Source organism: Hippocampus zosterae, chromosome 6, assembly GCF_025434085.1.
Source record: "Hippocampus zosterae strain Florida chromosome 6, ASM2543408v3, whole genome shotgun sequence".
NCBI classification, from domain to species: Eukaryota; Metazoa; Chordata; class Actinopteri; order Syngnathiformes; family Syngnathidae; genus Hippocampus; species Hippocampus zosterae.
The window spans coordinates 175,517-196,612 of record NC_067456.1 but is presented as its reverse complement, the minus strand read 5'-3'; the positions used below and the strand labels follow the sequence as shown (position 1 = coordinate 196,612).

The window sequence follows — 21,096 nt, the reverse complement described above, 5'->3', positions numbered from 1 at the left end:
GGTGGCGAGGGCCTCAAAGTCAAAGGTCGCCCATGTGTGTGTGTGTGTGTGTGTGTGTGTGTGTGTGTGTGTGTGTGTATGTAAGCAAAATTGTGTTTGACGTTTTGAGTGGTGCTTCCTTCCACGCTATACTTGAAGGCTTTGGAATTGTATTTCCCGATTGAGACAATCATCAAAATTGAGCAAACGGTTTGATCAAGCTCCTCCTCACTTGAAATATGGAAAGGCAAAATCACTTGGCCTCATTCAATCAGCGACAAAGCCAACGAGCGTGTCTCCAGGCAAACAAATGGCTTCCGGGCAGCTCACGGTGGTGTTCCAACTATGTGGATGTGTGTCGTGGTGGAGGGGGTAGGGTGGGGGGGCGGTTCCCCATTCAGGCTATGACAAGCATTTTTTAATTTATGTCAATTATTCTTAGCTCCCACCCTCGAATGGAATGTCCCGTCTTTAAGCCGCCGCCGATTGTTTTATTGTCCCCCCCCCCACCCCCACACACACACATCGACAACAAGAAGCATGCGTCAGCGAGCCCATGAGGAACATAACCTGCCCGCTAAAGACGTCGCCCGGGCATTGTGTCGCAAGCAGAAAGAGTCAAAAGGCAACATTCCAGATTGCGGCCCCCGGCGTCGGCGGGCCGGGGGTCAACTAGATCCCCGGCGGGCCGGCGCTCGACAAGTCGGGCCGCCTCCACGTCACTGGCCTCAAATGGTCCTCCGTCGGGGGGCTGTTGAATGAAGAATTTCTGGGGACGTTTCCAGATGTCGCAAGATGTCCCGAAGGCCTCTTTCTAGCTTCAACCGTCGCTTCTTCTTCGTTGGTCTTGACACCCATCAAAGGTTTTTGCTCTGCCGCTAAACAAAATCGAGCAAAGAGGGAAAGTCTTTGTCGGGAATTATTTGATAAATAATACTGCCCCCTGATATGTCTCTTTTTTTTCTCTCTCAAAAACTAAAAATACATGCGAAATGTTTTCACCATGAGCAAACACGCACATAGGGATTTTTTTTCTTTTTACGAGAGCGGACGCGTGCGGCGTTTGCATTGCGATTGCGTTGGCGGAAGAGCAATTTGGGAGCAGAATGGAGCCGTTTGTCTCCATCTCGGGGGCGGCCCCTTTCGCTGTCCATCACAAATTGCGAACGAACTCAGAAAACGGGCGACACGGTTGTTGGGAGGAAATAAGACGCACATTAAAAATGCTGGGGGGGGTGGGGGTGTGGCTTTTGGATGGGAGAATGGTGCACATTTCACTCCATCCAAAATATCAGTGTGTGGTGCTTAATACGTCCGGTAGACATGAATTGTTTCAGCGCAAGCACCTGGGAAGCACCTGGCCCATTGCAGCTTGGACCTGATTGGCCTGAAGCTCCGGTCAACCAGGAAGGAGGAAGTCACTTGGAGAGCAGCGCTACACGTGGCTGGCCTGCTCCAAACTGCTCAACTGTGTTAGAAAAGCGCAAAATGTCCTTCCTGGATCCTGGCGGAATGGCCCTTTTTTAATTCTTCTTTTATTTTTGCCGCGTAACAAAGGTTTTCTGAGCGCCACTTTTTGGGGGGCGGGGCAAGCACACAATGGAAGTTGATCAGTGGTTCTTGTTTGGCCTTTGAAGCAGCATTAGAACCATCCTGATGGTTTGAATCAGGTGTGTTGCTCATGGCAGAGCTGCAAAACAGGCAGGACAGGACAGCGGCCCACACAATTTCTATATTTGGGAGAGGGGGGGCGGCATTAGCAACCATATTGCTTTTTCTTGTCCTCTTCTCCACGTTTCCAGGTTCTTGGTCTCAGTAACGGCGGAAAAAGAAAGTTTTGAAATGAAACAACTTTTGCCGTCGACCACGCACGGCGGGGGTCTGGCTGCGGTGACGTCACCGAGGGCCTGCCTTTTTTGGTTTGCGAGGCGGGGGCTCGAGCGAGCGAGCGAGCAAGCGAGGCGGGCTGGCGGCCCGGCTGTGCGGCGGCCGAGAAGTGAGCGGCGGCGGACTCGCATCAACTTTGGAGTGACCGAGTGACCCCCCCTTCCCCCCAAAAGTGACGCAACTCGCCTCTCTACACTACGTGCGTCATTTCGCACAAACCAAAAGGCGAAAAAGAAAAAAAAAAAACCCCAAACCAGGACAAGGCGGAGACGAGCTTCTGCCGCACAGGCCGTTTGTTGATTTCTTCAGTTTGGCTTGCCAAGACTCGCGATGGCCGCGCTGTCAGTCGCCTTGTTGCTGCTGCTGGGATTCGTCGCCACTTCAGCCGCCCAGGTAACAACTTTGGATGCTCAAATGTCGTCTCCTTTTTATTTAGTTCTTTTTAAAGAAACAACGTTTAGAAAAGGGACTGCCTGGAGGGGGGGGGGAGTTGCTTGCACGTTTGACACCCTTAAATGCTCGCAGTGTGTGAGATGTTGACACACGCGCGCGCGCGCAGACACTGCACACTTTGTCCCGTTACATAAGGTCGAAAAGCTCTTTTTGGGGGGTGGGGGGTCATTTTCACAAGATTGCATGTGCTCGGTTCGTAACTATTGAATGTTTTTTCATGAAATCCCTCCCTTTGTCTTGCAGGCTGGCGAAGATGATCGAAAAGGTGAGTTTCAATGAAAAAAAATGATGGGGAGGAAGGGGGGAAAAAAAGAGAGCACTTGCATCTCAGATTTCCAAAAAAGTGAGCCATGTCATTGATGGATGGCACCGCGGCGTCATGGGCTCGTGTCGGGAATGGCCGTTTGTCTGTGCGTGTGCCCCGCCGACTGAGCGGCGACCAGTTCGGGGTGCGGCGCGCCTTCCCGAGTAAGCCGCTGGTGGTCGAATTCTCTCGCGTCCTGCTTTTTCCACCTACGGAAAGCAATGCCCATTGGGGAAGTGACGTCTCTGCGCTTGGCGATCGACGTATGTTGTGAGAAGTCGAGTCGCTAGCCGCTTGCACTTTTGGTCTCGCGGCGCTCGACGGGCTCCCTTCATACAGGAGGAAGCACCAATTCCACATCTGCTCTCCATCGGGAGGTGAAGCGAGGAGTCGTGCCTGGACGCGGTCCGTGCCGCGCCACCTCACGTCCCTCCTAAACCCGCTTCCGCTCACGCTCGAGCGCTCTTTGCTCACTTCCTCATTTGAAAAAGCTGGCAATTGGTGGCGCGCCGCATTCAAGGTCCGCCCGGGAAAGTGGGAAGTTTCTCTTCCGGCGGTGCAGAAACAAACGACGAGAAAAACATGGCTGCCGACAATGAGCGTGCCGCCGTAGGAGAGAGTCGCTCAAACTGTGCTCAAGCTGCCAACTCTTTCTTTTTCACCGTATCGGCAAATTGAATGACATTTTTCAAATCATATCTTCACATGCGCCTTAGAAGTTAACCAGTATAATAAATAAATAAATATATATATTTGGTGCGCTTCTGATGGAACAAAAGTAAAAGTGCTGGTCCTTCCACGCGGCCCGGCTTTTACGTCGTGGAAAAGCGTCAGAAAACTGCAAACAAAGCCATGTTTGTTGTCGTCTGCCCGTGCTATTTTTTCATTTCCTGCATCCACGGCGCAAATTTCCCCCTTGCGGCTCTCGTCGGGTCGACGTGACCTCGGCGCGTCCTCCTTCGAATGACGGCTTCCGTGCGGGCTCCGGTTCTTGCCGTGATTTTGGCTTGCTTTTCGGCCAGCGCTAATGTCGCAAACGCGGTCCAAAAGCAAGCAAACCAGCGCGTCCCGTGAGCGAGCTCTCGGACTCGGCCGCTTGACCCCTCCGACATGGTCCCGGGACCGACGTGTCGGACTTGTCACGGGGCATCCCGCCTCCCCCCTTCAAGATTGACCGAGAACAGCGAGAAGTGGAAATGGCCGCGGTCCGGTTGGCTTTTTTTTGATCTGCCACTTGCGTTGCAGACGCCGTGACGCGCCGTCTGAAGGAATACGGCCTGGTGACCCCTTTCAGCAGCGACGCCCACGGCCGCTTCCTGTCCCACCTGCTGTCGGCCAGCCACGACCGGCGAGTCCGGAGGGAGGTGTCCGCCGCCACGCCCCCGTTGGATCGACTCTTCTTCAACGTCAGCGCCTTTGGCAAGGAGTTCCATCTGCGACTGCGGCCCAACCGCCGGCTGGTGGCCCCGGGGGCCACGGTGGAATGGCACGACGAGCGGGCCTCGGGCCCCGGGAGGATAAGCTCGCTCCAGACGGACTGCGCCTTCGTGGGCGACATCGCCGACGTCCCCGGGGCCTCGGTCGCCATGAGCAACTGCGACGGCCTGGTAAGTGCGCCGGCGGGCCACCTGATCCGACGGGCCCTTTCGGGGCCCTCTCTTGACGTCAAAGTTTTTACGGGCCATTGTTCTCGGGAGGCCGTTTAGACCGAGCGTTTGTTCCGCTCGAGTGGCCGTTAATCGGGCGAGCCCCTTCCCGACATAAAACAGGAGCGACCTTTTGTGCCGTCGGGAGGCAATGAATGGCGCCCGTGCCCGGGATTCCATCTCAAGATTCCCAAACTAGAAAACGCCTTTTGAAAGCAGCCGTGAAATTGGTGTGGCGCCTTCCCCGCTGCCATTTGCCGCGTTTGTCCTCCACTGTCCTTCTTTGTGCTTCTTTCCTTCCGACGCGCTGACAAAATGGTGTTTGGAATCCATCTCTGCCATTGGCCGTGCCACTTGCCCTCTTCCATCCGTGGCCTCAATTAAACGACGTCTCCTCCGAGCTCGTTCAGAATCACGACGGCCTCCTCCTCGGTAAAAGGGGTCGACTTGCCAGCACGCCGCAATGCCCGCAAAAGACGATCGTCTGACCATTTACAATGCGCTTGTGACTCCATGCCACCTCCCGGACGGCGGAGTGGCATGCGTTGGCACCGCCGAAGCGGAAATCAAGTCGCGGGGCCGCTCGGCTCTCCCGGCGCATCGCCCATGATTTTGCGTTACGCTCGCTGGGGGTGCTTCGCTACGTCTGCATGAAATCAAAGACCACCGAGGCGTCCCGGAGCAAAACGTGGGGGCGAGTATCCAAAAGTGCGTCTGCTATCGCCCGCCGTTTTCTTTGAAGCAGGCCGGAGTGTGCTGGGCGAGTGGGGAGGGGGGGTGTGTGAAGTGGGCCAGGGCTGTGCGCAAAATGCCCCGTTTGCTGCTTTTGAAATGACAGCCTGTGGAGAACCGAGCGCTTTATGAGAGCCCGGCGTGACGCAGCGCCGCTTTTCCCCACCACTTGGGTTATTTGCCACGTCTGCCGCCTCGCTAATATCGCGCTAGACTGTGTCAAGTCAAGTCAAGTCAAGAGTATTTGTGGAGCACTTTCAGACAGCCGTCGCTGCATCCAAAGTGCAGTACGTGGAGCAATTGAACATGCACAAGAAACAGGAAGAAATAAAGGTGCTAGAAAGCAGCAAACGGTAAAAGCAAGAACAAATCAAAGTCATGCTGAGTCGAACGCCAAAGAATACACGTTAGTTTTGAGGAGGGCTTTAAAGATGGGCAGCGAGGTGTGTGTGTGTCGACGGGGCGGGGGCCACAGGTGGGCCGGCTGTCAAATGGCTGCACTCGAATGGGAATTCGCAAGGCATCGAGTGCTGAACTCTTTGCTTTTGTGGGTCGGGGGTCGTTGGGCGACGGCCGCTGCCCTTTTTGGGGCCCCAAAAGTTGAGCGGAACGGTTGCGGTCAATATGGCGGCGCGGCGGGCATGGCCGCCGACGCTTTTGGCGACTTTGGCGCATGACAAACGCTTCGCAACGTGAGCGCGCAAACGGATGGCAAGCGCCCCCTCTGGCGGTTGCCGTCACGCTAGCGTTTTGGGTTTTAGGTGTTTGGACGCCAAACACCCAAAACGAGTTCAGTGGGGAAATTGCTTTGGGTTTATCGTCAAGTCCCACGAATAACTGACGGCAGCCCTCAGCCCCTCCCCTTCAAAGCCCCCCCACGTGTATAATCCGGTCCCCTCGTTTGCTGCGATACTTTATTACCGGAGTCAATAAGAACTCGTTTGTGCTCGTACTTCTTCCTTTGTGGGTCACGTGGCCGCAGTTGGCCGCGCATGGCCGGAAAAGTGGAAAAAAAAAAAAAAGAAAATGATAAGAGCAAACAAGTCAGGAATGCGGCCGAGCCGCTCGTCTCTTTCAAGCGGGCGGAAGGCTTGGGCCTCAGAGTTCACGTCTGCGGCCCCCCCCCCCCCTTGCCACATGCTGGCGCCGCCTTCTCTTGTCACGGTGTCCGGCGAGTCGTCCGGCTTCGTTTCGGGACGGCCGCTTTTCTCGGCTCTCCCTTCGCTGCGAGCCAACTGGCGAACGCCGAGACTTTGCACAAGCAAGCGCGTGGGTTGCCCAAGTCTGGAGCGACGGCGCTGCCGACGTCTCCCCGCGGTTGTTCTGAAAATGGGGCCAAACTTCAATTGGGCGACAAACGATTGTGCGGACACGTCGTTGGCAAGCAAACGAACGAATGAAGCAATGAAACGGACAAACAAACAAATAAGCGAGCTCGCCCGTGAAGAAAAGACGAGCTCGCAAACAAACAAACCAGCTAGCTAGCTAATGAAGGAACCAACTCCCCGGGCCACCTTGCTAACGCACAAGCGACTCCATTGGTACGCGAAGCCTCCTGCGCGCCACGACTTTGCTAGCCGCGGCCTGTCGGGCCGGGCCGAGCGGACGGCGCCGCCCCGCCGACAACAACGGGCGGCATTCAGCCCAAGGGCTGCCGCTTGCGCCAAACGGCCCCTTTCAGTGCAAAAAAAAAAAAGGTCTTGGAGGGCCCGCTAGCAGGCGGGACAGTGGCCCCTTTCACGCGCACTCTTGTTCAAAGGCGCGTTTGCTTGGCGAGCCGTCGTCCTCGCCAGCCGCCGTTTTCATCCGCCGCCTCGCAGGAGTGCGCCGCGCATCTCCCTTTTTTCTTCTCTTTTTTTTTTGTCTTCTTCGTCTCCACTGTGGAGTGCGAAACCTCCCTCCGGCGCGTTTCCCAAAATAGCCGAGGGAAAGCAACGCGGATGGGCAAACGGTCACGTTGACGACCCGTACGTAAGAGCGTCCGGCGGCCACCCCCGTGCTACCCCGACGTAAGACTCCATCGACATGCGGCCTAACGATTAGCCGCTACGGTGTGGCGTTGTGACCGATAAGAGCAAAAGACCAGAGAGTGATCCTTTGAGAAGCCCCCCCCCCCCATCTGTGATGATGAACAGTGAGGCTATTTTTTTCTCGCATGTATTTTTATTATTATTTTGGTGGGGGGGGTGACACGTTGTGGATGGTTCATTTGACTTTTTGACGACGACAGAGAGCGGCGACACTTTGCGCTTTTGGCGGCTTCCTCGTTGCTCACCGAGTCATTTGTGCGCCGCAGGCCGGCATGATCCGGACGGACGCGGAGGAGTATTTCATCGAACCTCTGGAGAGGGGCGCCCGGGAGCTGGAGGAGCGGGGCCGAGTCCACGTGGTCTACCGCAGGTCGGCCGTGCGGCGGGGCCCGGCCCGCGCCGCGCCAGGTAGGAGGAGTCCGGCCCTCGCCGCCCGCTAGTCGCTTCATCTTCCGTCGAGTAGTCTTTGCACGATCCGGATGAAAGGGGCGGAAACACGCGTTGTCCGAGGCGTCGGCCGGCACCCCCGCCGGGTGCCCCCGAATCCCAAAAAAAGCAATCGCCGTGTGCTCTGCGCATGCTCTGCGCATGCTCTGCGCGCGGGCGTAGCTCATTGAACAAGCAAATAGGCTTTGCCCATATCATTCCAGAGCGCCAAAAGTCTCATGGCCATCTCGTTTGTGCCGCCGAGACGAGGGGGCCCTTCCTCCGGTCGCCACCACCCCCTTTCGGAAAGCGCTTCTTAAGACGGAGTCGGTCTGTAGCTAATGCTATTGCTAGCTTGCTTCAATTCTCACGACAACTGACGTAGCCGCCCCCACTTGAGAGTACTTTCTAGTCATTTTCAAGGTCGGAAAGGGGAGTACATTTCAATGTTTTCAAGACGCGTAGGAGGGGCACCAAGAAAACAAATCGATCGAGGTGACCATCCCCCGGGTGCGACCCCAAAGCGGTTGCGCCCGTCAACACTCGGTCCCCCCTGTTCCCATAAGAACCCACAGTTTCTCTGTGTCCTCGTCTGCACGGAAGAGCGCGCCCTCCATCCACTTTTCTTTTGTCCACGAGCAGGCGCCGCTTCCAAAGAGACTTTCCGCATCGTCTCACGTCTGTTGGCGACAATTAGCCGCTCTGAGCCGAGGGAGCGCCAAATGGAAAAGGCGACGCGCGAGAATGGCCGGCGTCATCATTGCGCTCGCTTCTCCTAAGTGGCATGACGGCGGCGTGGCTATTTTTCTTCTTTCTGCCGCCGTCTGCTCAGACAAATCCTGGCAATTGACGTAGGGAGGTGCGCGCCGTGGCCGCGCCGTCCGGCCTCGGGTCACGTGCTCGCCTTTGGCTGACCTTCTGTGAAATGCAATCTGTACTGGGAGTTGCGATACAATACGGCGTCTGGTGTTCAATCCACTGGCGGATGGCGCCACCTGCAAAAGACAATTTCTCTCGTCGGTTTGGCTTCCCGTGCGCCGTTACGGAGCCAACACACGCCAACGCGCGTGTTGAGTAATGGCCGCTTGGGCGCACGGCCCAATTCTGTCCGCCAACCGACGCTGTCCGGATGAGACGAGCAGAATCGGAGACGTTGCCGCCGGAGGAAACCGTTGCTCCCGGTGGCCTTGTTTCTTCCTTCTTTTTTGCTTTTTGCGGCTCACGACATTTGTGAATTTGATCCGTGATGTTGCGGAGGGCCCCGGTGTTTGTTTTCTTTCTTTGCGGCCACAACATCAGGCGCAGAAAGAGATAAGCGGCTCACTCCAGTGGATTGAACTGCGCGAAAAGGAAACGCAGCTCCAAAACGTGCAGTCGGCGCCCCGTCCATGAATGAGGCCCGAGTTTGGCCGCGTGTCGCGCAGCCCGGCCGAGGCCACAAAGCCCCCCGTTGTCCGCTTCGCCGCTCGCTCGCGGGCCCAAAACGGCCCAGGCCACTCGCTTCTCGTTGCAACATAAGAGAGACGCGCCGACACCTTTGCCGCTCCGCCGAGCTGTTGAATTTGCAGAAATGGACGGCTAGAAAGAAAGTCGGCTTGGTTTGGGGAACAGCCTTTCTGTTCCCTCTCCTCACCTCCACAGGTGTGTGTGTGTATGCGTGTGTGTTTGCACGTTTTCCATCTCCTGCTTCAAGTGGGTCACACGGCCAGAGAAGGCTGCAAAAGAGAGGGAAAAAAATGATAAGAGCAAACAAGTCAGGAATGCAGCTGACCTCCATCTATATATACATGGGGGCGGGGGGGGGGGGGGGGGGGGTCTCTCTCTCGAAGGGGTGTTGACACGGCCACACATTTGCATGGGTGCTGCGCTGATGTCTTTTTTTTTTTTGCTGTCCAGCATCCCAGTCAATGAAAATGTATGGCGTCGCAAAGAAAAGCAGCTTTTGCGCTGGATGGAAGAGCCAGCCGCCTTCTTCCTTCGGCGAGCGCTTCCGTTTGGTGCCGCTCCTCCGCCGTCGCAATCTGACAATCAACAACTGGCGGCTTTGGATCGCCTTTAGCGGTGGCGCCATGTTTTTGCGTCCAGAAGTGTTTCAAAGCGAAACGGCCCCAAAGTCCGCGAAGATCGGCTGATGCGCCGCACTCATTAGGAGCGTGTGGCTCTGTGGGGGGGCCTGAGAGCTGCTTTCAATTTGCTAGCTCGTTTAGTCGCACATGAAATTGCCCCCTCCCCCCACAAAAGCTGGTGTGGCGCCATCGCCGCCGGCGTACAAAATGCCCACTCAAGCATTTTTTTTTTCTTACTGGGCAAGCGCGGAGCCTAATTAGAGCCTTCTTGTCGCGATGGCCGCCGTCGGCTCGGCGGGGGGAGCGACGCGCTCGGCTCGATGCTTTTTGCTGCAATTATCCAAATCACCGTTATTGTCGAGCCTTTGCCTCACTGCAAAGAAACATCTTATCTTAGAGGAGTGGCGGCGGAAGAGAAGCCCCCCCAACCCTCCGATGGTCACAAAGGGAACAGAACGGTGACACCGTCCCATGGCATTCCATTTTGCGCCTCGCCGGATGCTACGGCGTCGCAAATGAAATGGGGAATCGTACCGCGACGCGTCCGAGCCGTCGTCAGAGTTGCCCTGCAATGGCGGCACGAGATTGTGCGCGTGACGCAAGCGCAAGCTAACTCATCGGCGCCAGAGTGGCCGTCTCGAGTGGGACTTTTCCCTTCTTTAATTTGTCGCTCCGAGCGTGAAGAGCGTCGACGCGGCTGCCAAAACTCGGCGTCATTCAGCCGTGAGCGATGGACAATTTCTTTGAGTTTTGGCCGCGTTGGGCAACATGACTCCATGAGCGTTTGTCGGTGACGGCACCCGGTAGATTTCCACGACGGCCCGTCGCCGACTTTGCTGTCGTTTTTTAGTCCCGGCCGGCCCGGTGGCCGCCTCGCCCGGCGGTGCCACGCGCGAGCCCCGGGCGGCCCTTTGCCCTCCCCCTCCTCATCCGCCGCACGGCGGGGGTCTCCGGGGAGTCCGAGCACACTGGCGGTCTTCAAGCGGAGCAACGGACGGGCCAGTCCTGTGCCTTTGAAGTCGCCTGTTGACTCTCCAAGGTGGGTGGGGGGGTGGGGGGAATGCGCACAAGAATGCCAGTGTGACGGCGGGGGCGGCACGGGGCAGGAATGCGGCCCACAATCCTCGGCCTGTCGAAGCCGCGCCCGCCGCCGCGGCTGTTGGTTTTAGCCGGCCTCCGCGCCTCAATGGCCGGCGCTGTCTTCGGAGGGGAGCATCTCCGGAGGGGAAAAAGGGCCCCCGCAGTTGTCCCCGGCCGGCTATGTGGGACAGGCGTCGCGCCGTTGATGTTCGCCTTTGATGACGAGCGACGGGACTTTTTCCTCAGAGGCCAAAAGTGGCCCGGAAATATTGCGCCATGTGTGTTTCGGTGACGCTTCACTGGCATTTGTGAGGCGCGGGCACATGTTGAGCCGCCCACTCTCCTTCCAAGGCCGTCGGTAGGACCCCGTCGGGGCGCCGGATTCTGGCCGGGCCCCGAGCTGGCCGTGAATGAACGCGGCTCTTCTTTGGTTCTGTTTTGTTTCTCTCCCGTCAGAAGCGCAGTTGCCAGACGTTCCTGGGACTCTGGATACGCTGGCGAGGCGGCTCAACGACACGGTCCGGCAGCGGCGGCGGCGCTGGCGGCGCGACGCCGGCCAGAAGGACTACAACATCGAAATCCTGCTGGGAGCGGACGACTCGGTGGTTCGATTCCACGGGAAGGAACACGTGCAGAATTACCTCCTGACGCTCATGAACATCGTAAGTTTCCTCAACAAGTGCGCCTCATGCCTTGAAAGCGTTTTTTCCTTGCCTCGCCGTCGCCGTCCCGTCCGCTCGCCTCGATGAGCCGCCGTCGGTGAGGCCTCGGGGCCCTTTTGCCCGACGAAGGGCACCGACTCGACGGATTTGCACCTTTTCATTGGCCCCCGCCGGCTTCATCGCCGTGGGAATCGGCGTCGTCGATGGAAATCAAAAAGGAGCCCGTTTCAGGCCCGGATGCTTTGTCGCCTTCCGACGACTCGTCTGCGCCATTTGATTGGCGTGGATGCAAGCGGTGGCCGAGGTGGCTTTTCTTCAAATTTCCGGCCACTGGCGGAAGGAGTTGTGTTGACTCCTTTCACGTGAGCGCGCCTTTTGTGTTTGGCGACGCCTGCCGTCGCATTTCACGCCTGGAGCGGTCGCGGGCAGAGACCTGAGGCCAACCGTGAACGTCAACATCTTCTTCCCCGAATGAGGGTTGCCACGGGGACGGCGCGATGCTTCGGCGCCGCCATTTGGACGCCTGTTCCCCAGCAACAGCAGCAAGTGTGCCGATGATGACGGCAGCCTTCGCCCGGCCCCTCGCCCGCAGACGCTTTTTTTCAGGCTCCCGAGATACACACACACATAGTGGTGGAATGGTTTTGGGTGCACGCATCGAGACCTGCGGCCATGACGTGCGCATGCTAGCCATTCGCAGCTAGGTGGCCATCTTGTTTGGAAGCGCCGTCATTCTTCTCAGCGGGAGCTCTTTCTTCTTGAGAAAGACATTTTGAGACCCAATCGGTCAGTGTCGAGCTGGCGCGTGACCGCGTTATGGGGAGAGAAAAAAAAAAGCCTGGAGAGCCAGCGTGCAGCCCCCCCCCCATCACACCTGCATTTGAATTTGTCATTCAATTAGTCAAGGGGGGGATTCAGCCAAGTGGCTTCCGATGGTGGCGTCGTGTTCATAATGCGCCAAAACGTCCTCTTGCTCTCTCTCACTTGGCTGATGGCGCGTGCTGAATTCCTTTCCATTCAAGCCTTCCACCGCTCGTGCTGAAAAGCGCATCTGGCTTTTGCAGAAACATCTTCAGCGAATCCCTGCGGTGGCCGCCCCCGCTTCTTTTTCAGCCAGACTCGCCGTTCACAAAGTGTGCGGGCGGCGGACCGGCCGTTGAAAAAACACAAGCGTCAAATACGACGGCGGCTGGAGACCCGCATCCAGCCAGAAGGGCAAAGGATGCGGGGAGCCTTCTCGCTTCCCAAACCTCGATTGACACTTGTTGTTGACGCTTTTCTCCCACTCAGGTCAACGAGATTTACCACGACGAGTCCCTGGGGGTCCACATCAACGTGGTCTTGGTCAGGATGATCATGCTGGGCTACGCCAAGGTGAGCTTCTCGCACCGACCGACCGACCGACTCGCTGGCTCCGATGAAAGGGAGCGAGAAATTCAGCGAGCGTCTCATCGCGGCGGCCCGGCCGTCTTTGCCGTCAGTCCGTCAGCCTGATCGAAAGAGGCAACCCGTCCCGCAGCTTGGAAAACGTCTGCCGCTGGGCCTTCGGCCAGCAGAAGGGCGACGCCGAGCACGCCGAGCACCACGACCACGCCGTCTTCCTGACTCGCCAAGGCTTCGGCCCCACCGGCATGCAAGGTGAGCGGCCCGCCCGCCGCCGCCTCCTTCTCCTTCCGCCGCGTCTCCAGCGTCGGCGGCTTCCCGGGATTTGCCGGCGGCCGCCTGACCGGTGTCCTCTGCGTTCCCTCGAGGTTACGCCCCCGTGACGGGAATGTGCCACCCGGTCCGGAGCTGCACCCTCAACCACGAAGACGGCTTCTCCTCCGCCTTTGTGGTGGCTCACGAGACGGGCCACGTGTAAGTCCTGCGTCTCTCTCTCTCTCTCTCTCTCTTTCGTTCACGTTGAATTGAGAAAAGGAGTCGAGGAATAGACGATGCAAAAGGTGCTTTTCAGAACCGCGAGAAAAGAAAAAAAAACCTGCGCCATTGCGCGGGTGTCCGGCCGAGATGGCGTGACTCGAGTCCGCCTGCCGGAAAAGTAGCCGCGACTCATCGGGTGTCATTTCTCAGTAACGGTATTTCCGGAGCGCTTTCAAACAGCCGTCGCTGCATCCAAAGTGCTGTATGTGGAGCAGTTGAACATGCACAAGAAACAGTAAGACAAATGGGTAATAAAGGCGGTAGAAAGCGCCAAACAGTAAAAGCAAGAACAAATCAAAGTCATGCTGAGTGGAATGCCAAAGAATACAAGCGAGTTTGGAGGAGGCTTGCCCGATGTTCAGTGGGAGAGGGAGCGGCAACAGAAAAGGCTCCACCCCCTCTGAGCCTCAGTTTCGTTACTTTAAGATAAGATAAGATATCTTTTATTTGTCCCACACTGGGGGAATGTACAGCCTCCAGCAGCAAGAATGTAGGTAGACAGAAGAACAAAAAACAACAAAGCCCGTTCAATGAAGTGCAATATAGACACAAAATGGATCAATGGCAGTGCTGTTTTCACACCAATTCATTATGATTATTATTTTTATATTCATCAGCCTGACAGCAGTCGGTAGGAACGATTGTCGGTGTCTCTCCTTCTTGCGGCGCGGGTGAAACCTGCTACCCGGTGCTGTCAGGGCGGGCTGGAGGGCGTGGGAGGGACTGGCCGTCATAGCCTTTAGCTTAGTTAGCATCCTTCTGTGCGTTGCGTGTGCGCAGGTTGGGCATGGAGCACGACGGGCAAGGCAACCGCTGCGGCGACGAGACCGCCATGGGCAGCGTCATGGCTCCTCTGGTGCAGGCGGCCTTCCACCGCTACCACTGGTCCATGTGCAGCGGCCAAGAACTCAAGCGCTACATCCAGTAAGTCGGGGCCCCGTTGCCCATTGTAGGGAGGCTACGGAAGGCTCCTGAGAAAAGGGGGGGGTGCTAAGCACATGGAGTTGCCTCGTGTACGAAGGCTTCGGGAAATCAAGTTGCCCGGCCTCGCCCCTCGTGGTGGATTTTCGGTCTGGTTCTGATGAGCTTTGTGCGTTTGTTACCCCCCTCCTCCCCACCCGGTCCGCCAGCACGTACGACTGCCTGCTGGACGACCCCTTCAAGCAGGACTGGCCGCAGCTTCCCGAGCTGCCCGGCATCGACTACTCCATGGACGAGCAGTGCCGCTTTGACTTTGGCGTGGGCTACAAGATCTGCACTTCGGTGAGGGCGCGCCTCGGAGCCGCACGGGGCGAGGGCCGGCCCCGCCCGTTTGCAACCATGTTGTTGGAACCTTTGAATGGGTTTGAAATGCGCCAAAAGGCAAACGTGACGGGAAAGGGGCCGTCTCCTTTCTCCATCCAATGGACTCGCGTTTTCGCTCTTGCACTCGCTCTCCTCATGATTTCATCATCGGAGTGCCGTCTTGTTGTCGTCATGGGGGGAGGGAAAGAAGAAAGAACAAAGGCAAATTCTTTTGTCGTCTCCATCGCTGCCGGAAACAACGGCGAGTCGCTCAAGCGTGCCGATGAGGGCGCCGCAAGGCGACATCTGCTCTTTTCCTGCATTGGTGTCGGCGCCTTCTCTGCTGGCCGGGCGGCGCCGAGGCTGCCGCTCGCCTCTCTTGGGCCCGCCGTCTAATTGAAAACAGAAAAGGCCAGTCAATAACGAGAACCGCCACAACGACAAAAAAACGGCAAGGAAATGACCAGGCAAATACTCAAATATTAACAAGGAGACGTGGAAAAATGTTCAAAAAGACAGCGGCTGAGATGTAGCGGGCGTGGTCGCGGACAAACGGGCGGCAGGTGTGCCGACGGCTTGCCGCCAAAGACGGAGAGGGACGCAAAGCCGCTTTTCTTGGCTTGCTTGTCTTTCAGTTCCGCACGTTCGACCCGTGTAAGCAGCTGTGGTGCAGTCACCCCGACAACCCTTACTTCTGCAAGACCAAGAAGGGCCCCCCCCTGGACGGCACCCAATGCGCTCCCGGCAAAGTAGGTCCCGTCCGTCCACAAATGTAGGTGCCAGCAAAGGGGGGCCGCCTTCCTGTCTTTGTTTGAACGTCTCTGTTTGTCCGTCCAGTGGTGCTACAAGGGCCACTGCATGTGGAAGAACCCCAGTCAGGCCAAGCAAGACGGCGCCTGGGGCTCCTGGACCAAACACGGCTCCTGCTCACGCTCCTGCGGCACCGGCGTGCGCCTGCGCACGCGCCAGTGCGACCGCCCCGCGTAACTACCGCCTTTGCCTCTTCTTCTTGCCCCCCCGACCCCTCACCTGTTCGTGCCGACTCTTTCTTGCGCCTCTTCTTCTCGCCGTTCACGCCCATCGCCGCGCGGGCTTTTCTCGCGCCGTTCCGTTTCAAGAAAAGGTTGACAAACATTCCGTATGGGGGGAGGGGGGGAAACCTCAAAGCTCTCTTGGGAGTAGAACAAAAGCACGGGAGCATATGGGCATCGCTTGAAGGCGGCTTCTCTTTTCTCGGGGCTGAAAGGCCACGGCCAGCCGCGCGAGCTAACTGCCAAAATGTCCCCCCCCCCCCTGCCTCCAGTCCCATCAATGGCGGCCAGGACTGCCCGGGCGTCAACTTTGAGTATCAGCTTTGCAACACGGCCGACTGCCCCAGGCACTTTGAGGACTTCCGAGCGCAACAGTGCCACCTGCGCAACCCCCACTTTGAGTTCCAAGGCGCCAAGCACCACTGGCTGCCCTACGAGCATCCGGACGGTGAGTCAGGGGGGGGGGGGGGGCAAGAAAGGCGAGCCGAGCCCCCGAGGGCAAAGCGAGTGACCCCGCCGGCTTGCCTTGCAGCCACCAAGAGGTGCCACCTGCACTGCCAGTCCAAGGAAACGGGCGAGGTGGCCTACATGAAGCAGCTGGCGCACGACGGCACGCCCTGCTCCTACAAGGACGCTTACAGCGTCTGCGTTCGCGGCGAGTGCGCGGTAAGACCCGCGTGGCGCCTCGGGGACCAGAGTCCCGGCGCCGAGCCACTTGAGAAGCTTTTCTCCCTCCCGTCAGAAAGTGGGCTGCGACCGAGAAATGGGCTCCAGCAAAGCGGAGGACAAGTGCGGCGTGTGCGGAGGCGACAACTCCCACTGCCGCACCGTCAAAGGAAGCTTCACCCGCACCCCCAAGAAGGCCGGTAAGCCGCCCGGCGCCTCCGCATCTTGCATTCTTCACATTTTGCTGCAGACTTGAGCAAGGAAGTTTACATGTGAAAATGAAAAGGATGTGGCGGGCCAGATCCGGCCCCACGGGCCTTGACTTTGACAACCGTGGTGGAGTTGAGCCCCACCCATTTCTGGGCTGCTGCCCTCGAGCGCTAGCCTGCAGCGGAGGGGCAACTGGAAAAGAACCCCCGCCCCCCCAACCGTTTCCCAGTCCGTCTTCCATATTTCATATTTTGGGGGGAGTGAAAGAAAAGCAAGGAGGAGCGCCAGGAGGTGTCGTTCCTCCGCACCAACTTCCCTTGTGGCGAGTGCACATATTCTGGGATGAAGTGGACGTTTGCCTTTTGTCGGGAGGGCGCGCGCCACCTGCACCTAACGCCTTTGTTTTGTTCCAAAAGGCCGAAGCAGAGGAGGCTTCTCCTTGGCCAAAGGAGCTCGCCACGTCTTTTTAAATGCGAGCCGGGAGTTTCCAAATGTCCTGGGTGAGTGCCGGCAACTTTGCAAGGGCCACCGACATCCCTGCCGGCCTTTGCTGCCCGCGAGTCCACTCCACGGGGGCCGGCTTTCTTTTGCTCTCTGTCGTGGCTGCGTTTTTTTGGGGGGGGGGAATATTATTTAGCACAGACTTCGGCCAAAGCGAGGACATTTCCGCCCCCCCCCCCCCCCCCCCCCACAATGAGTTCTCCGCTGCAACCTAAGTGGAGCATCCTTGAGCGGCATCCCGCACACGCTGATGAAAAGCCGTCTTCTCCGCCTCCCAGGGCAGCTTGGTAGAGCAAAGCGCGCAGGATGTCCAGCCGCCCCCACCGAGCCGTCCATTCTGCCCGTCTCACGCATCTCTCTTTTCCGCCCAAGGCTCCCTCAAGATGTTTCTCATTCCTCCCGGAGCCAGACATGTCATCGTCCAAGAACACGAGGCCTCCCCTCAAATTCTTGGTAAGTGTGATGTCACGCAAGCCGAGCACGCAGACACGTTTGAAGGCGCTTCTTGAGCGGCGGAAAGCCAAAAGAGGGCGCCCGCCTCTCTGGCAGGCGGGGGGCCCGATGACGGGACGCCCGCGTCGCTTGCGGGCCCCAAACGAAATCCCTCGGTGGCGGATGAGGGCTTTTGTTTGGGGCCACACTGGGCGGGGCCTCCCGTTGACATTTTAGCCGAGCCTTTCCGGTCGCCGGCCAATTGACAAACAACCGTCGGTGCCGGCAATGGCATGCGGGGACCATCGCTTATCTCCAAAGCGCATATGTGGCCCACCTTTGCATCAGATTGGCAACATATGTCACGCTTTGGAGAAGGCGTCGGGATGGATTTTTTTTCCTGGCTTGATGGCAAACGGCCGCCGTTGCAGCGATCAAGAACCAGGCGACGGGCCACTACATCCTCAACGGCAAAGGGGAGGAGCTCAGGTCCAGGAGCTTCATCGATTTGGGCGTGGAGTGGCACTACAGCGTGGAGGAAGACGTGGAAACGCTGCGCACCGACGGACCGCTGCGCGACCCCGTGGCCGTTCTGGTAAGAAGGACTCGCTCCACCTCGCCGATTTTGCGAGTGGTCAAAGTTCAGCGTTCCTCCGCCAAAGGCGCTCGTCGTCACACCCGGCCGGGAACAAAGAGTAGGCCGACGCGCTCGCCACGTCGCCGGGTCGATTCCGCGAGACATTTGGTTCCGACCAGCAAAAGTCATTTGAGGCGAACGCGGCTGCCCTCATTTCGGGGGGGGGGCCCCGAGCGCTTTGGCACGGCCCCGTGACACCGAGCGAGCCATTCGGCAACACGTGCCCTTCGCTAAGGTCGGCGTGTGCGCGCCACCACCGGCGGTGCGCACTTGACCTTTCTTGTCGGTCTCTGCGGCGGCCTGCCAGCTGCGACAGAAAAGGCTCTTGCCCGAGCCGCCTCGTCTGACTCCTTTCGACGCTGTCGCGTCGAAGGCGATGGGATTGAATTTCCAGCGACATTTCTTGAAAATACGCACGGTCGAATCATTTTTGTCACGTCCGGCGCCACCCCAGAGAGCAAGGGGGCGCCCTTGCTCTCTGAAGTGCCGGGCGCGATGACGTCGGAGCCGGCTTCACGCCGCCGGGCGCGATGCCGTCGTCGCTTGACCATTCGCGCGGGTTTTGACTTTCAACTGCCGACGGGCGCTTTCAAGGTCGGGATTTCGTTGAGGCGGCAATTTGAAAAGCAACGCTTTGACGGCACGCCGGACGCTTTTATCGTCACGTGAAAAAAAAAGCCAGACGGCTCCCTCGGCAAACGGAAAGGCCGAAGGCGTCTCCCGCGCGGGCGCGAGTATCGTTGACGCGTGTTTTGGCTCCTCTCGCCGTCCGCCAGATCATCCCCAAGGACAACGAAACGCGCTCCACTCTGACCTACAAGTACGTCATCCACGAAGACTCGGTGGCCGTCAACAACAACGACGTCATCCGGGAGGACGCGTACGAGTGGGCGCTCAAGACTTGGTCCCCTTGCTCCAAGCCCTGCGCCGGAGGTGAGCCGGCCGTCGCCAGAGAAGGCGCGAGAGCCAGGGGGGAGCCGCTTCCGTTTGCCTCCCCATGTGCGCAGGCTACCAGTACACCAGGTACGGTTGTCGCAAGAAAGGCGACACCAAGATGGTGCACAGGGGCTACTGTGACGTCGGCAAGAGGCCCAAGCCCATCCGCCGCATGTGCAACCTGCAGGACTGCGCGCAAGCCCAGTGAGTGTGGCGCAACCGCCAAATCCCTTTTCCATTTGAACTATGACGTACGGAGTCGTAGTTGTTGCGAGTAGCGTCGTGGTAGGATTGAGAAGCGTCGTAGCAGTCGTCGTTGTCGTCTGTACTTTGGATTGTATTCGCGGTTTGACCCGAAACCCAATCGGAGTCGTAATCGCGGCACTCGTCATCGTGCTAACGCGTTAGCATCCGCCGCATAGCATCGGCCGCGCGCTCAGCCTGCCCCTTTTTTCCCCGCAGGTGGGTGTCGGAGGAGTGGGAGCACTGCACGCGCTCCTGCGGCAGCCTGGGCTTCCAGGTGCGCACGGTGCGCTGCGTCCAGCCCCCGCGCAACGGCGCCGCCGGTGCCGCCGCCGCCGACCGCTCCATGCACAGCAAGTACTGCGCCGGCGAGCGTCCCGAGGCCCGCCGGCCCTGCAACCGCTTGCCCTGCCCCTCGAACTGGAGGACGGGGGCCTGGTCTGAGGTAAGCCGGGCGCGCCCGCCGCTTCCCTCCCATATTGCCCTCCCGTGTCTCTTTGGGCAGGAAAGCCTTGAGCCCTCGACTCTTCCAAACGAGTAAGAATGTGGAAAATCCAAATCAAGAAAAAGAGAAAAGGATGAATTGATTCCGGTTCGCTAGCCGCTCAATTAGGTTGAATTAGGTTGGTGGCGGGCGCGGCCCACTCAAACTGGGGCTGAGCGAGCCGTGTTGTCCGCCGCCGGCGCAGTGCTCCGTCAGCTGCGGCGAGGGGACGGAGAGGCGACTGGTGGGCTGCCGGACGGGAGAGCAGTGCGGCGGCGACAAGCCGGAGAACGTGCGCGTGTGCCGGCCCGGACCGTGCCACGGTGAGGAGACGCCCGCGTCCGCTTCAAAGTGCATGCTAAACGCTAAACGCTAAACTGCAGCTGCTCTTCTTTCTTTTTGGCTTTTACTCCGTCCACTAGCCGCTAGCCGCTAGCCGCACGCAAACGTCAACTTCCCAAACTTCAACGTACACATGCCACGCCGGCCGCCAAGCGTCAAGCGTCAGGCTTCTTCTTGCTCTCTCCGATGCTTTTGGCTTTGCTTTTCAGACGAGCCCTGCCACGGAGACAAGTCCATCTTCTGCCAAATGGAGGTCCTGGCTCGCTACTGCTCCATCCCCGGCTACAACAAACTCTGCTGCGAGTCATGCGGCGCCGGCGGCGGCGCTCTTAGCGCTCAGCCCGAGGACCGCGTACGCTTCGGTTCCGCCTCACAGTTGTTGGAGACGCTGATGGCCAACGCCACGCGGCAACAACGGCCAAACGGCAGGAAAACGTCGGCCAAAAACGCCGGCCAGCCGCCGCGGGGCGACGGCGCCACGCGACGGCAAGACGCCGCTCGATCGAGAGCGCTCGGCAAAAGCGCCCCGGCGCCCCGCAGGACCCCGAGGGACGACGCCGCCGCCGCGGTCGGGAAACGGCGGTCGGGACGCGGCGGCTTCGCCGACGGCCGCCGGCCCGCCGCCTCCTCGGAAGTAGAGAGATGAGAGCGGCGCCGTCTTTTCACGGGACTACGCAGGCGCAGCGGCTTCCGCGTCTTGTCACGACGCCGACGACATTTTCATCAAAGACACAAACAAAGAGGTGCTGGTTCACTTTATCTCGAGTTACGGAGCTGTCGTACGTAGGAAGCCCGGCGGCTATTTCGAGAAGGGCGCGAGGATTTCAAGGGATCTTTTTTTTTTAATTTGTCGTTCCAACGACACCAAACAAAACCAACAAAAAAAAAACCTTGCGGAATGCTCGCATGCGGAATTGTCGTCCCTTATCAACCGAGCAAATCCAAGACCCCGGAAGACAAATCAGTCTTTGACATCAACTCATCAAGCAACTTGTGTTTTAGCTTTAAATAACAATAAATAACAAAGGCTCTTGACTGGAAATGAAACGTTAATTTTGCCATCGATGAACTTGACATGTTGGTTGAAAATCAAAGACATTTTAGTCTTTGGCCAAATGGTTTTTTGGTTGTGCGTTTTTTTTTTT

At 58.3% G+C, this 21,096-nt stretch overlaps 1 protein-coding gene across 1 annotated transcript; it reads left to right on the top strand.

The window, feature by feature from the left end:
- Window positions 1–872: 872 nt before the first annotated feature.
- Window positions 873–20,986, top strand: adamts3 (ADAM metallopeptidase with thrombospondin type 1 motif, 3). The gene is made up of 22 exons (XM_052067076.1): window positions 873–2,259; window positions 2,563–2,584; window positions 3,869–4,230; window positions 7,298–7,439; window positions 11,060–11,265; window positions 12,556–12,639; window positions 12,747–12,903; window positions 13,017–13,122; window positions 13,966–14,109; window positions 14,316–14,448; window positions 15,105–15,218; window positions 15,307–15,452; window positions 15,773–15,948; window positions 16,033–16,166; window positions 16,243–16,366; window positions 17,250–17,330; window positions 17,741–17,904; window positions 18,723–18,879; window positions 18,954–19,086; window positions 19,345–19,570; window positions 19,815–19,932; window positions 20,161–20,986. Exons 1-22 carry the CDS (start codon window positions 2,197–2,199, stop codon window positions 20,595–20,597), a joined length of 3,429 nt encoding a protein of 1,142 aa, XP_051923036.1. The 5' UTR covers window positions 873–2,196; the 3' UTR covers window positions 20,598–20,986.
- Window positions 20,987–21,096: the final 110 nt, after the last annotated feature.

Bases quoted from the DNA above. Each gene is read 5' to 3' on its own strand.
- adamts3 (XM_052067076.1), top strand. From the start codon at position 2,197: ATGGCCGCGCTGTCAGTCGCCTTGTTGCTGCTGCTGGGATTCGTCGCC. The intron at 7,440-11,059 runs GTAGGAGGAGTC...CTCTCCCGTCAG, and splicing joins CCCGGCCCGCGCCGCGCCAG to AAGCGCAGTTGCCAGACGTT. The intron at 15,453-15,772 runs GTAACTACCGCC...CCCTGCCTCCAG, and splicing joins CGCCAGTGCGACCGCCCCGC to TCCCATCAATGGCGGCCAGG.